The sequence below is a fragment of the Rana temporaria genome, chromosome 8 (assembly GCF_905171775.1).
Source record: "Rana temporaria chromosome 8, aRanTem1.1, whole genome shotgun sequence".
NCBI lineage: Eukaryota > Metazoa > Chordata > Amphibia > Anura > Ranidae > Rana > Rana temporaria.
The window spans coordinates 86,864,218-86,880,753 of record NC_053496.1 but is presented as its reverse complement, the minus strand read 5'-3'; the positions used below and the strand labels follow the sequence as shown (position 1 = coordinate 86,880,753).

Below are 16,536 nucleotides of genomic sequence, written 5' to 3'. Positions count from 1 at the left end.
GGATGGATTTGCCCCCTAATGACCAGGCTTTTTTTTTTACGATACAGCACTGCATCGCTTTAACTGACAATTGCGTGGTCGTGCAACGCTATACCCAAACAAAATTGACAAACCTTTTTTTTCCCCACAAATAGAGCTTTCTTTTGGTGGCATTTGATCACCTCTGCGTTTTTTTATTTTTTGCGCTTGCAAAAAATTGCCCTATGCTTCTAGCAATAGTGTACTTAGAAGCAGGGGGACCTTTATGAGAGACTGTTGGCAATACAAATAGTCTGTCAGATAGAAGCTGTGGTTGTCAGAAATCCTGACAACTCTGATCATGTCCAGACAATGGACAGCACTTTCTTTGGGGTGGTCACAATTTTATCCTTGAAACACCTTAAAAAAGGTGCAATGGGGAAAATAAAAGGTCAACATCGAAAATTCAAAGACAAAGGTTTCTGGAATAAAATAAATAAGGCCAAAATCTGCCTCAACTCATTCACTTTAAAATAGAAATGAAAGGCAAAACATTTGTGTATAGATATAAAAAAAAACATTATAACTAAATGTTTTCCCTTTTTTATAAGTGATCACATTCTCCCTGTTCTCAGCTGCATACAAGCTGGGGGAGGAGAAGCAGGGCACGGAGCTTCCCAGTAAATGGCTGTACAGCGGGGGCGTGTCAGGACAAGTCTGATTGGAAGATCGTAAGAAAATCGCGATCTCGATTCACCCGCGATTTTCGGGTGTGGCCATAGGAAAGTCCCCGGCTTCAGCCAAGCTCCGGAGCGGCGGCCATCTTGGTACACTCGGCGGCTGTCTCATCAGGAAGTGACGTTTCCTCGCCGCCATCTTGCTCCCCCCCACACTCCTGCACAGTAATGATAGTGAGAAGGGGGCAAACGGACATCTTGTTACACCCAACAGTTATTTTCAACACAAAACGGAGCTTATGTGCTTAAATACAGTGGGGCAGATCCACAAAAGGATTACGCCGGCGTATCTACTGATACGCCGGCGTAATTTTTAATTTCCCGCGTCGTATCCATTTTGTATCCACAAAACAAGATACGACGGCATCTGGGCTCGATCCGACAGGCATACGTCTTAGTATGCCGTCGGATCTAAGCTGCCCTTTTTTTGGCGGCCGATAGGTGGCGTTCCCGTCGAAATCTGCGTTGAGTATGCAAATTAGCTATTTACGGCGATCCACAAACGTACGTCGGCCCGGCGCATTTTTTTCCGTCGTTTGCGTTCGGCTTTTTCCGGCGTATAGTTAAAGCTGCTATATGGTGGCGTACTCAATGTTAAGTATGGCCGTCGTTCCCGCGTACAATTTTAAATTTGTGTAAGTCGTTCGCAAATAGGAATTTGCGTAGAATGACGTCACCGTCGTAAGCATTGGCTTGTTCCGGTTAAATTTCGAGCATGCGCACTGGGATACCCCCACGGCATGCGCAGTTTAAAAAAAACGTTTACGTCGGGGTCACAACGTATTTACATAAAACACGCCCCCATTACATCCATTTGAATTCCACGCCCTTACGCCGCAAGAGATACACTACGCCGCCGTAACTTACGGCGAGAATTCGTTGAGGATTCAAAGCAAAACAAAGTAAGTTACAGGGGCGTAATGTATCTTAGATACGCTACGCCCGGCGCATTAATGCGCTGTTGTACGAGGATCTACCCCAGGATATGTAAATCTGACGGACTGTTTACATGTAAATTTTAAAAGCAGCAGCAAACCTTACTTGCTAATGTGACAGAACACCTCAGATTTTCACATTTAGTTAAATCTGAAAATCAGAGGTGTTCTTTCACATTAGCATGTATGCAAGATCAGCAGGTTTGCTGCGGCTTTTAAAATTTAACATGTAAACAGTCCGTCAGATTTACATATACTGTATTTAAGCACATAAGCTCAGGTTTGTGTTGAAAATAACTTTAAATAAATCAATTTTTGAGAATCGCGATCTTCATTCTATACAAAAGAATCGCGATTCTCATTTTTCCCAGAATAGTGCAGCTCTAGTAGAGAGTACACTGAGAACCGACCACTGTGTGCTCTCGACGCATGCGTGGAATTCCTTATATGACAGCGTCACGCACGTCGCCGCGTCATCATCGCGGCGACGGCGCGACACGTCACCGCGGACGGAATTCCGCGGGGATTTTGATCTCATGGTTAGTACAACCATGAGATCAAAATCCGCCAGAGGATTTATCCGTGGAAACGGTCCCCCGGACCGTTTTCGCAGATAAATCCTCTCGTGTGTACCCGGCCTTAGTGGTTTTATGACTATGTCATGTTATTTTATATTAATACATTTTGTATTTTCTTAAACCTTGTGTTGTGTATGCTCACCCAATTACAGACACATCATCTCCATAAAGTCGTATTCTATACTGAGTAAGCAATTGCCTGCTCAGATTTTGCCTTCTTTTCATTTTAAACGCTTCCTATTTGTCATACTTCCATTCAGCTTATCCTCTGGCCCCAGACTATTTACAAAGGCGCTTGCACTTCTATTCGCCCTCTTGCATGTTTTTTTTTTGAGGGTTTACTTCCACTTTAAGCGTTTGTTACCTCAATACTTCATATTCCTGATATGTGCCTGCTGTAACATGCACTTGTATGAGAAAGAATCCAGTTCTCTTTGTATTGCTTCCTTTGTGTAAAATGTCTGGTGTTCCTGCTAGTCCCCTTGCTTTCCTATTAAAAACTGACCACAATAAGCAGGAGAGCACACAGTGGTCGGTTCTCAGTGTACTCTCTACTAGAGCTGCACTATTCTGGGAAAAATGAGAATCGATATTCTTTTGTATAGAATGAAGATCGCGATTCTCAAAAATGTATTTATTTAAAGTTATTTTCAACACAAACCTGAGCTTATGTGCTTAAATACAGTATATGTAAATCTGACGGACTGTTTACATGTTAAATTTTAAAAGCAGCAGCAAACCTGCTGATCTTGCATACATGCTAATGTGAAAGAACACCTCTGATTTTCAGATTTAACTAAATGTGAAAATCGGAGGCGTTCTGTCACATTAGCAAGTAAGGTTTGCTGCTGCTTTTAAAATTTACATGTAAACAGTCCGTCAGATTTACATATACTGGGGTAGATCCTCGTACAACAGCGCATTAATGCGCCGGGCGTAGCGTATCTAAGATACACTACGCCCCTGTAACTTACTTTGTTTTGCTTTGAATCCTCAACGAATTCTCGCCGTAAGTTACGGCGGCGTAGTGTATCTCTTGCGGTGAAGGGCGCGGAATTCAAATGGATGTAACGGGGGCGTGTTTTATGTAAATACGTTGTGACCCGACGTAAACGTTTTTTTTAAACTGCGCATGCAGTGGGGGTATCCCAGTGCGCATGCTCGAAATTTAACCGGAACAAGCCAATGCTTACGACGGTGACGTCATTCTACGCAAATTCCTATTCGCGAACGACTTACGCAAATTTAAAATTGTACAAGGGAACGACGGCCATACTTAACATTGTGTACGCCACCATATAGCAGCTTTAACTATACGCCGGAAAAAGCCGAACGCAAACGACAGAAAAAAATGCGCCGGGCCGACGTACGTTCGTGGATCGCCGTAAATAGCCAATTTGCATAATCAACGCAGATTTCGACGGGAACGCCACCTAGCGGCCGCCGAAAAATTGCAGCTTAGATCCGACGGCATACTAAGACGTACGCCCGTCGGATCGAGCCCAGATGCCATTGTATCTTGTTTTGTGGATACAAAACAAAGATACGACGCAGGAAATGTAAAATTACGCCGGTGTATGAGTAGATACGCCGGCGTAATCCTTTTGTGGATCTGCCCCACTGTATTTAAGCACATAAGCTCCGTTTTGTGTTGAAAATAACTGTTGGGTGTAACAAGATGTCCGTTTGCCCCCTTCTCACTATCATTACTGTGTGGGGTGGAGCAAGATGGCGGCGAGGAAACGTCACTTCCTGATGAGACAGCCGCCGGGTGTACCAAGATGGCCGCCGCTCCGGAGCTTGGCTGAAGCCGGGGACTTTCCTATGGCCACACCCGAAATCGCGGGTGAATCGAGATCGCGATTTTCTTACGATCTTCCAATCAGACTTGTCCTGACACGCCCCCGCTGTACAGCCATTTACTGGGAAGCTCCGTGTCCTGCTTCTCCTCCCCCAGCTTGTATGCAGCTGAGAACAGGGAGAATGTGATCACTTATAAAAAGGGAAAACATTTAGTTATAATGTTTTTTTTTTATATCTATACACCTGGTAGTTTAGAGGAGAGTGATTTGGCGTGGTGGGATGTTTGCTTGATGGCTCTTGATCATGTTAACCACCTTGTACCATAGCATTTTTGTGCTGTGCAGCTCCACAAGTGTTTAATTGTCTGTTGCTTTTAAACCCATGTCTGTGTTAGTTACAGGGATTTTCTATCACTTTCTGTCCTGACAGGAATGGAGGAGAAATCTCCCCAATAAAGATTAGGACAACAATAAAAACCTGACAGAAATTCTATTCAGTCAAAGTTTTGTCTAAAACAAAATAAAAAAAATTTGGTAGGATCTGGCTTACAACAAAGACCATGTACCTTGTAACCTGTAGTAGCTTTGTAATAAGCTTTAGCAACTTGTGTTTAAAGGCAGAAAGCATGCATTAGCTTATTGCAACACATGGTATACAGTTTGTTCTGAAGTATTGCAGTGACATCCATTTTGATAGCACCCCAATGCACGAAGACAATGCACATGCTTTGCAATGGGCTGCAATGCATTACAACACACCATTGTGCGTTGTGGCAAAAATGTTGTAAAGTCTGATTTTTGGAAAGTTTTGGTGCCTTAGAGCAGTGGTTCTCAACCTTACTAGTGCTGTGATAACAGTTCCCAATTTGTGGGGACACCTAACAGTAAAATTATTTTCGTAGAGTCGGTTGTCAGCAACTAAGGCAAGACAAGTAATTTGCACCCCTAACCCATGGACATTTAGCACTCCCTTCCACTTGGACAGTATTAAAACCCCTTATGGCACATTTTAGTATGTACCACTTTCTTTGTTCTTTCTTTCTTTCTTTCTTTCTTTCTTTCTTTCTTTCTTTCTCTTTTATCTCTCGCTATCCTAATTTCTTGTTTTTTCCCCCCCATCCCTCTCTCTAGCGGTCTTTTTTTGTGTTCTCATTCTTTCTCTCCATTTTCTTTGTTCCACCCCCTGTTTTCCTTCCCCTTCCATGTAATCTCTATTTTTATTCCTTCTCTTACTCCTTGGCCTTGCATCAGTCATGATGATTTAAGAGGACCTTAGAACGCCCAAGTGCAGAGGATCAGGTAAGTAAAAGTGCTCCTCTAGACATTTATTGAGCAGTTAACCCTTGCAGTGCGAGCACAGCCTCACTGCAAATGAGGACTTTTAGTTTTATGAAGTTTGGCTTTAACGTGTGTGCGTTTTTTTTTCTTCTTCATTGTCACTAATGTTTGCACTAGATACAGTACATACTGTACTAAGGGGCAATTTATGATATTTCAGTTATGGTTGATTGCTGCTTACATTGCGATCTTTCTAAAGGAAGCATAGTCATAAACAGGCCTGACAAGATATCTGGTTTGTAACCTTTTCCATGGAGTTTCAATATTCCAACAGCAGCCAGAGTCCCAGTTCATCTCAGTGATGGGGCATGAGTGTCAAATTTTAGGTGCAGTAACCTATCTGCTTTGGGAGATATAAGACGTTTTGTGGATGGATAGGTTAACACCTTCGCACCCCCTCCTGGTTGCCCTGTAACTGGGTCTTGACGCCAGCAGGTAGGGCAAACTTCCCAATCCTGTGCTTTCTGTGATTGGCTGTCACAGTGGTCACATAAGCAGGAGATGGCTGTCTCTGACAGTTAGGTCAACTGCACAGTGAGCGGCTCTCAACACAGAAACCTTGGCTGCCATTAAAGCATATTTGCCGCATGTGGGTGTTAAGACCCACCCTCCCTGCCCCTGCACACTTGCGTTACATTGTCGGAAAGATGTTAAGGAATGTACTTAAAACAAAATGATCAGTTTAAAGCTACATTTTTTAAGGGACTTTGTCAACAAGTTAAATTACCTTGTCATACAGTGCAGGACACAGGCTGGATATTCATATACCCTGGTTGTAGGCTGCTACCTTTTGGTGAGTAGACACTGGCAAAAGCTTTGCTGAGCAAGCTCCTCAGGTGTACTCGTATACCCCTAATGTACCCTGGTTGTCCTTTAGGTTTTTGACCTCTTCTTCCCATGAGGATATTTTCAATGCTTAACCAGTTTTCTGGGCCCTTTATTTAATTTTGGATTCTTCAATCTACTCTCCTCTGCCTTCTACTACAACTATAGAAGTAGTGCTTTTGGATTGGTGTAACCCCAGTGATATTTTAGAAATCATACCTGGGCCCCATGCTGGACAGCCTGTAGTGTGGTTTTGGGCATTAGATCCTGCTTGGGCATTCATTGTGGCAACAAGTGTAGTTAGCTGCAGGTACAGGTAAAAGTCTGTGGTCCATTGTTATGGTTCCCAGACCCTGATGACCCCTATGGAGGTATGCCCACCGTGACTCGTAATACTTTGATCCCAAAGGGAAATTATTGCAACTCGAGGCACAAAGACCACACAGGATCACAACAATGAACAGATCAAGACATAACATTTCCAATAGCATCCAATATCACCAAATAAAACAAATTAAAACCACTAATAAACATCCATACAATTACAATACAACATAGAATAAATAACACAGAATAGAAAAAATTTAAATAATGCACCACTATCATAATGTGAGACAATCGCTTCCTATTTTGGAATAGATGTGTTTGGACAGTTTCCAGAACAGATAAGGTACTCCAGTCCTTTAGATTATTAAAATGAAAAGAAGGGAAAAACTGAGCAGGCAATTGCTTACGCAGTATAGAATAGTACTTTATGGAGATGATGTGTCTGTAATTGGGTGAGCATACACAACAAAAGGTTTAAGAAAATACTTCCAAAATCCTCTCAACACAGGATTCAGATTCAGCACCCGGATCAGCTTCTTGTAAGCTTAGAACCGACAGGCATCATTCAGCCTTTCAGTAATAGTGCATCCTTCGATGAAGTTCAAGGCCTCTCCTGAGATACCAGCCTCATGCTCGGTGCTCTCCAAGACAGGTTCTTCATCAAGTGGCTTCCTCCCTCCAGGACGGAGGGCACAGGACCACTCTGCAAACGTAGACCCAGTCTGACTACCGGGCCTACTTGGTAGATCACAACCCTGGACCAACGTGGTCCTGGAGCCAGGAACACGGACACTCACCCCCAGCCAGGAGGGCCACACATGGGGGGTGGTGGGACGACAGACCAGGATCGACGACCCCGGGCCAATGGCATCTGTCCCTTAAGTACTCCTCCCCAGCATGCACAGTGGGACGATCAACTCCCACTGATTGGCTGCCGAAGGGGAACGCCCAAAACGCCTTGACCAAACTGTTGCCACCCTTGGCCCGGGGTGGTAACGGCACCCCAGACAACAATAGTGGTCACTCACAGTACAGCCATGGCTGAAACAGAGACCCAAATTTGGAAAGAATCATACGGTCTGAGTCAACTTACTCTCAGACTACCCTCTAAACTTAAAGCAGCGCCGGCTAAAAAAGTAGCAGACCGCTATATACATATATATATATATATATATAGTTGGATATTCCACCTATAATATGGAAACGTTGATGGGACACATACATATTAATTTTGTGTCCATAAACTGGTAGGTTATGTTCTTTTAATAGGAACATCTGCTATATTTATTTCTTCTTTTTTCGTTCTGTCTATGTTTAGAAATATTTATATAAATGTATCTTATTTTACAGATACAAGTCTATTTATATTGGAGAAGCCAATATTCCTTTGACATATTTGGAGTTATGTGTCTGTCTTGAATAAGAACAATCACTAATTGATTACATGTGATATTTTGATACATATGTGTGTATATATATATATATATATATATATATATATATATATATATATATATATATATATATATATATATACACACACACACACACACACACACACACACACACACGCACACACACACAGTGGTTGCATTTTGTAAGGTTCTGACAATGCACGAAAGTCGTGTGAAACGCGTCACCTACTTCCTCCTGTCTGTATACCATTGATTGCTGTTGCTTTTATTTGTCTCCAGAATAAACTGTAATTACATAGTTTATGAAAGTGCGGCCATCCTTTGTTTTCACTGCTATGACTGACAAGTCATTGAAAAAAAAAATCTTGCGCCAAACCATATATATACGTCGTCACAACTTCACGAAACGTACGTCGAGGCTTACAGGTCACGCTCGACCCACGTACTTCCTGGTCCCGCTGGCTCTCCCTTTCCAGAGGGTTGGAACGCACGCCATCGCGGCTCTGCAGGCTCCATTGGCGGCGTCGGGATTACATCTCCTCTCCCCATACAACTACACGTCTTCAACCTCAGTGCCAGGGCTAGGCACCCCTTCAAGTAAGAGGCTATTTGGCGTTTGTTCTTCTGTTTTATCCAAATAAAACATTATTATTCTATGGCGAATTTCTTTTTCTTGTTTTAATACTTCATGTGGCTTGGAGTGTGGCGGTATCAAGACTGCGAGATCATAGCCTGGAAATCTATCTTTACTTTGCTTATGTGACCCCTTTTTAACTAAAGCGGTCCATTATTTGCGGTAAGGTGCCATCCATGAGCACTTTTGGTGGTCTGTCTCTATGTTGGTGAAGGTGGAATATCTTCTATCTATTAACATTGAGGATCCACTTTATATTATATATACATGGACTTTCTTTTTGGCACAATTTTCACCAATCTCTTAAAGGACTTTTTGTGCACTATTATTAATTGATTTTTCAACATTGCGTATAATTAATTATGTATGGTCACTATTAATCACATTCAACTGCTTAATTTTTTTTTTATTTACATTCACTCATTTATACATAGGTCATCCCCTTCCCCTTTGTTTGCATAATCAACTATTTTAGTGTTATGAACACTCATGAGCTAGCGCCTCTCAATTTCTATTTCACTGACAAGTCATTACATACTCTCAGTCATGATGCTGTAATAAAGTATGACATCATGAATTTATCTAGGTGGTATAGACCTAGGATAGGGAACAAGCATGCTCAAACTATCTGATCACTGGGAAGACAAGGGGAAGGATGGATTGCAACCATCTACAGCTTCAGCAAGTAGAATGTTCTTTAGAAAACTTTTAACAGTAATTTGGTAATTTTGGCTAAACAAATAAAAAAAAAATGCATTCAAATCAGGCTTTCAGAAAAAACATCCTGCAGAATATTAATAGTAACCCGCCCAGTCTGTCTGACTATCTCCTACTCTGTCCACTTTTAGATGATCTCTGAAAACCCTTCTCATTAGAGAAGCCCATTCTGCCCCCACCTAACAACTGTACTTTAAATTTTCTCCTTTCCTGCTCATCCCCAACTGTTATTACCTTTTGTATCACTTGACCCTCCCCTCCTAGATTGTAAGCTTTAACGAGCAGGACCCTCCAATTCCTACAGTGTTAAATTGAATTGTAACGGTACTGTCTGTCCTCATGTTGTAAATCGCTCTGCAAACCTGTATAAATCCTGTATAATAATAGTAACCTTATAAAGAAATACGTTCTTATTCTGTCTTTTCTAATACCAGGAGAGTCAAGTTAGTTTTCAGTAGGAAGTATAGGAAATATAAAAAAAAGGGAGAGAGGGGCAGCAAGCCGCCAAGAGTGTAATACTAGAGACCAATGGAGCCAGCAGGAGCGGCCACTAAAATTCCACCAAGACCTGGGATATGCATTTCACGCCCTCTTCCTAAATACTTCATGTACCAAACTGCTGTGTGGATCATTCCTGTTCAGTAAACTCAAATACCTAGGAGTTCTCTAAGGCCTCGTACAGACGACCGGATCTATCCGCTGGGATTGATCCGCGGATCAGTTCCAGCGGACAAATCCGGTCGTCTGTACAGCCTAGCGGATATTTATCCGTGGAGATTCGTCCAGCCGATCGATTTCAAGCGGATAGAAATTTCTTAGCATGCTAAGAAATCTATCCGCTTGAATCGTGTCCAGCGGATTTATCCGGTCGTCTGTACAGACTCACCGGATCAATCCGTCCGCTCCCATCCCTCGCATGCGTCGTAATGATTCGACGCATGCGTGGAAGTAGTTACCATCCAGCGTCGCGCACGTCGCCGCGTCATCGTCGCGGCGACGGCGCGGCGACGGCGCGACACGTCACCGCGGATGTATTCCGCGCGGATTTCGATCTGATGGTGTGTACAGCCATCAGATCCAAATCCGCCAGAGGATTTATCCACTGGAAACGGTCCGGCGGACCGTTTCCAGCGGATATCCTCTGGTGTGTACGAGGCCTTAGGGTTAATATTGTAATATAAAAATAAAGCTAAATGCAAAGCAAATGTGAAATATGTTGAGAAGCCATACCAGAATTTTGGGCAAAATTAATAAAAATGGCAATTTTACATGCAAGTATAAGAAATATACAGTATATTTCTTTCATGTCGATCCCAACTGTGCGTATTTCTTAATCTTAAGGCATACCTGTAACAAAACCTACACTCTATTAGCCTGCTTTCTTCACTCTGTAACATTACTAGGGTGAAAGCAAAGGGAACTAACCAAGGGAGTATGCAGATAGAAGTCCAGTCACCTTGCACAAAGAAAGATAACAGGAGTGAACGATCTTTATTAACAGAAACTCTTGCAAAGTGCAGAAGTTCTTCATGCAAAATTACTGCACAGAACTTTGAGAAATTAGCAAAATTAAAATAAGAATATACATGTCTCTTGAATTTAGGCATAATTTGTTTAGCTCAGCAGTCAGGTATAAGGACAGATATAAAAAAAATTCTGAACACCTTAACCATTTAAAAGTCCCAAGGAACGGAAAAATATTACAAATGTACAGTGAGTGATGTTTACAAGATACTGGTTTGCCTTCTCACTTAATTTCTACTTACTGTTATTTTCTGGTAAAAACATTGTAAATATACAGGCAAGTCCAGCAAACATTAGAAAGCCAGCTGTGGATTTTCCTCGTCCAGACCTGAAAAAAAAAATTCAGGCCCATTAGTAATCAGATGGTTAAGACAAAGATAATGTACAAAGCAGAATGACTGCTAGCAAACAAACACGTCAACCTATTAAAAATAAATATATTCAATTATTTTTCACTTCTGTGAGATATTCTTTACAAACTGCTACCTATCTTATTTAATAAGACCGCGTATACCGTAGTAAAGCTGACCATACGGCAGGAGGAATTTTGTTCGAATTTTCTTTCAAAATTCTGAAAATTATTCATCAGAGCATTATATTTTGTCATGATGGAGTAGAATAATTTAGTTCAAAAGCCCTACGGCGCTTCCGTAGATTTCCGCATCTAATATGCTAATGAGCTAGATACGCCGATTCACAAACATACTTGCGCCCGTCGGATTTAGCTACGCCGTTTACGTAAGGCGTATGTCCGGCGTAAGTTTACACCTCATAAAGCAGGGGTAAGTCATGTTAAGGTATGGACGTCGGAACAGCGTCGTATTTTACGTCGTTTGCGCAAGTCGTACGTGAATGGGGCTGGACTTAGTTAAGCTTCAAGGCGATAAAGCATTGAGCCGAAATATCTTAGGGAGTATTTGCGACGTGATTCTGAGCATGCACCGTTCGATCGAACATGGATTTACATGGGGTCACGCTTCATTACAATACAACACGCCCACCGCCTTGTTACTTTGAATTACGCGGGCTTACGCCGGCCCATTTACGATACGCCGACGTAACTTTGGGAGCAAGTGGTTTCTGAATACAGTACTTGCCTCTCAAAGTTACGTCGGCGTAGCGCATAGGAGATGCGTTACACACGCTCAAAGATACGACAATGTATCTGAATCGCGGCCATTGTGTACAGAAAGCATAGACAACTCATTTTACACAGTTTTCAGATTCTGTCTTGCAAACTCAAGATGGTCAACACATATTATGGAAGTGCAGGCTGACTGTCAAGAAGCTGTTAGCTGGCTTCATTAGGCCTCATGCACCATGAATGTAGCTGCATGTTATTTACAGTGGATATGCACACAAGGGTGTTTATATGCATAGTAAGGGGGCATAAAAAAAATTGCCCCAAACCTGCGCAGGTTATCATCATTTTGTATGTGCATACGCGCATAAATTCATCTGACCACACATATATTATTTTAATTGTCAGAATAAATTACTATTCTGGCCAGTAGTATACACGCATACATACACGTTAGATGCATTTTTTTCTGCCAATTTCTGGCAGAAAAAAAAAGCCAGCATATTTGGAGCATTACTGTGTGCATGGGGCCTTAAAAAGTTTTAAGAAATGTTTCAAGCAGTGCTGAAGTTTACTGAAAAAAAATGCAAGAGGGTATGCTTAGCTGAGAAACCCATCCTCCTCTCTTGAAGACTCCTGAAATGTATGACATCATTTTCCTAGTCTTGGAAACCAGAAAGCAACTGAAGAAACAAAACAAGCAAATATTATATACTTTCCTATCTATTCACTAATGTTAGCAGCATAAGAATTATAAATAGTCGCCTATAGACCTTTTCTGTTGTAAGAGGTCTATTTATGAAGGTGAGTGGTGTAGCCAAGCAGATTTGGCCGCGCACCTTGTGACTATTGCCTAATACTGTATGTGTTGGGTATCTAACTGAAGATAGAATTTGAAGATATTTTTGAATGATATGGACTTTTGTGTTTTGGGACTATTATATGAATATACTGTATGACACGCATCTTTATTAGGGCTGCGGAAATTAACGATTAATTGTTCGATTAATCGTTAATTTCTTTGATCGACTAAAATAATTTTGATCGACGATCCGCGGAGTGAGCTCCGCGGTCTCGCCGATAGGAAAGGCCGCGGCTTCGGCCTAGCTCTGGAGCCGCGGCCATCTTGGTCCACCCGGTGGCAACCAAGTAGCGGCGCGCTGACGTCATCATCACCCGCCCGCCTGCTTGTATATTCCCCGCAGGTGTATAGAAAAGCATGGGGGCAGATATGTATAGAAAAGCATGGGGGCAGATATGTATAGAAAAGCATGGGGGCAGATATGTATAGAAAAGCATGGGGGCAGATATGTATAGAAAAGCATGGGGGCAGATATGTATAGAAAAGCATGGGGGCAGATGTGTATAGAAAAGCATGGGGGCAGATGTGTATATGAAAGCATGGGGGCAGATGTGTATAGAAAAGCATGGGGGCAGATGTGTATAGAAAAGCATGGGGGCAGATGTGTATAGAAAAGCATGGGGGCGGATGTGTATAGAAAAGCATCTGCCCCATGCTTTAATATACACATCTGCCCCCATACTGCAAGAATAGACACATCTGCCCCCATGCTGTAATAGACACATCTGCCCCCATGCTGTAATAGACACATCTGCCCCCATACTTTAATATACACATCTGCCCCCATATTTTAATATACACATCTGCCCCCATACTGCAAGAATATACACATCTGCCCCCATGCTGTAATAGACACATCTGCCCCCATGCTTTAATATACACATCTGCCCCCATACTGCAAAAATATACACATCTGCCCCCATGTTGTAATGTACACATGGGGCAGATGTGTATATTCTTGCAGTATGGGGGCAAATGTGTATATTCTTGCAGTATGGGGGCAAACTGTATATTACAGCATGGGGGCAAATGTGTGTATATTACAGCATGGGGGCAGACAATACTTTGCGTACCGGCAACATCTGTTCCGTGCGAAAGACTGTTTAGTTCATCAGGGGTATATTGTGAATAAAATGCGATCATGTCTGCTTCCAGAAAATGTTAACACTCTGGTATGTCTGCGTGACTGGCTAAAGTGATGCCTACTATAAAGTGACTGACAGTCAATATATCAGATACGTTTTATGTTTTATATGTTATACGTTTTCTACGTTTTTCTTAAAGTTTAATAACAAAAAAATTCTTACGTCAGTGCTACAGTTTGAATTTATTTGTGTGAACAGTTAAGTCATGGATTGTGGAAACTAAGTAGTGTCGGGTGATTGTATATAGTGTATACCACATTTACCACTGACTAATGCAGAGTTGCAATGCAAGGAGATCAGCTAAAAGTAGTTGTATCTGTATGTGCGTTAATTAATCGAAATTAGTCGATAAATCGATTTTAAAAAAAAATGATTAATCGAACACAAAATTTTTAATCAGTAACAGCCCTAATCTTCATGTTTTGCCATGTTTAAGGTATAGGCATTCATTGTGTTATTAGTGCTGCACTGTTATTTTGTTTTGACGTTTGAACTTTGGTGTGAACTACTTTCCAGTGCTGGCTACCTTTAATTACTTATGATATTGGGGCTAGGCATAATTACTCACACACTTTTTCTTGTATTACAATCCTTAATATAATCCTTAGTATTAAATGTATCCCTAAAGAGCCAATGTTTACCTGACAAAGTGTCAAAAGAAAAACATTTCTTGATCCAATATCCAATAGTTTAAAGTGTGCATTCATCTTTTCAGAATATATAAAAAGGTGAAGTTGACGCGCTGACGTCATCGTCCACTGGACGGGTTGTCTGCACGCCGGTCGACTTTAATTTTACGTTTTTATTGTCTTTTACAAGTCAGGTTTTTGTAAGTGTATCGGCCTTATTTATATTAAATGCATACATACAATATTATGCTATGCGAGTCCTTTCTTTTTTGGATTATGAATGAGGATCTCCGTGATTACTGAAGTGACAATTCCCAATTCCCAGTCTGGTTTTCTTATACTTACCTTTCATTGGTGTGAGCAACATTGTCCAGGAGTCTGACCGCTGATAGGCTTTGTACAGCCTGGGTTCTGGTAAGCAGGCTTTTTATCTGGTGGAGATGCACCTCTGGTGGAGGTTCCCATTCCCAGCACTTATATATAAAAATATATATATAAAAATGCGTGATCCAACTACTAATGATCGATCACCCAAGGAAAGAAGAAATCACTTCCGTGAGAAAACATGCCACCAAATTGAATATAAGGAGGCTTACCAGAACACATGGACCCAATTCAGCTTATACTAAATGGGTCCAACGGGCAATGGTGTCTCAAAACCTAGTTATGGACGTTCCACTCCAATCTTCTCGAACAATGTATGTTGCTGGGGAGATTACCAACCACCACCAAAACCAATGTAGTAATAAATATAGATATACAGGGCCTTTCAGAATCAGAAGTGGAATCTTCTCATCAATACTCCTTATCCTTCAGCACTGTTGTGTGGTTGAATTATATTTTTCTGTTCTTTGGCATCTGTAGGGAAGGATCTTTGGGAGGCGCTTCTATTTCTCTGCCGATATAAGCTCTCTTCAGTGTAAATCTGTGTCTGGCCAGCCCCAATTGGTGCTTGAATGTGATGGATTCCTATGACAGAGATCAGACTCGCTGTGTGAATATAATTACTGATGTAGATATTACTCTCTCAGCTTTCTCACATCCATGTGCTTCAGAAAGATTTAGACTCGGGTGATTCAAAGACCACAGCATTAGATTACTACCATAGACCTTCAGCCTGCTTGTCTTGCATTAATTATCGGCTTGCATGTTTCGAATGAATGAAAATTAATATATTGTGTTAATATAACGCAGCAAAATTCGCAGCAAAACTGGCGTTTTTAAACGCCGGTTTTAGCCTTTAAAAACGTGTTTAGCAGAGTTTGCACCGGCGTCCCGTGTGCATGGGGCCTTAGGGTCCTAGAGGGCAGGGACTGATGTGAATGTACAATGTATGTGCAAAGCTCTGCGTATATTGACGGCGCTACAAAATAATAATGATATCAAATATAAAATGCCAGGTGACGTGGCCAGGTGACGTGGCAGGTGACACGGCCTGGTGACGTGGCAAGTGGACAATCCACAACTTGTGGCAGGTGACGTGGCAAGCGACGTGGCCAGGTGATGTGGCAAGTGAACAATCCACAATTTGTGGCAGGTGACGTAGTCAGGGGACAATCCACAACTTGTGGCCAGGTGACGTGCCAGGTGATGTGGCATGGTGACATGGCCAGGTGACATGGCAAGTGGACAATCCGCAACTTGTGGCAGGTGACGTGGCAAGTGGACAATCCACAATTTGTGGCAGGTGACGTGGCCAGGTGATTTGGCAAGTGGATAATCCACAACTTGTGGCCAGGTGACATGGCAAGTGGGCAATCCACAACTTGTGGCAGGTGTCGTGGTCAGGTGACGTGGCAAGTGGACAATCCACAACTTGTGGCAGGTGACGTGGCCAGGTGATGTGGCGAGTGGACAATCCACAACTTGTGGCAGGTGACATGGCAAGTGGGCAATCCACAACTTGTGGCAGGTGACGTGGTCAGTGGACAATCCACAACTTGTGTCCAGGTGACGTGCCAGGTGATGTGAACATGTGACGTGGCAGGTGACATGGCCAGGTGACGTGGCAAGTGGACAATCCACAACT

General features: G+C 42.2%; 1 protein-coding gene across 3 annotated transcripts in view; it reads right to left on the bottom strand.

Moving 5' to 3' along the window:
• Positions 1 to 16,536, bottom strand: part of LOC120947131 (solute carrier family 22 member 15-like) — a 447,489-nt gene that overhangs the window by 290,148 nt on the left and 140,805 nt on the right. For all 3 annotated transcript variants that reach the window (XM_040362147.1, XM_040362150.1, XM_040362149.1), the window contains one exon: positions 11,033 to 11,118. In XM_040362147.1, coding sequence (XP_040218081.1) covers positions 11,033 to 11,118 — 86 coding nt within the window. The remainder of the gene's footprint in view (positions 1 to 11,032; positions 11,119 to 16,536) is intronic.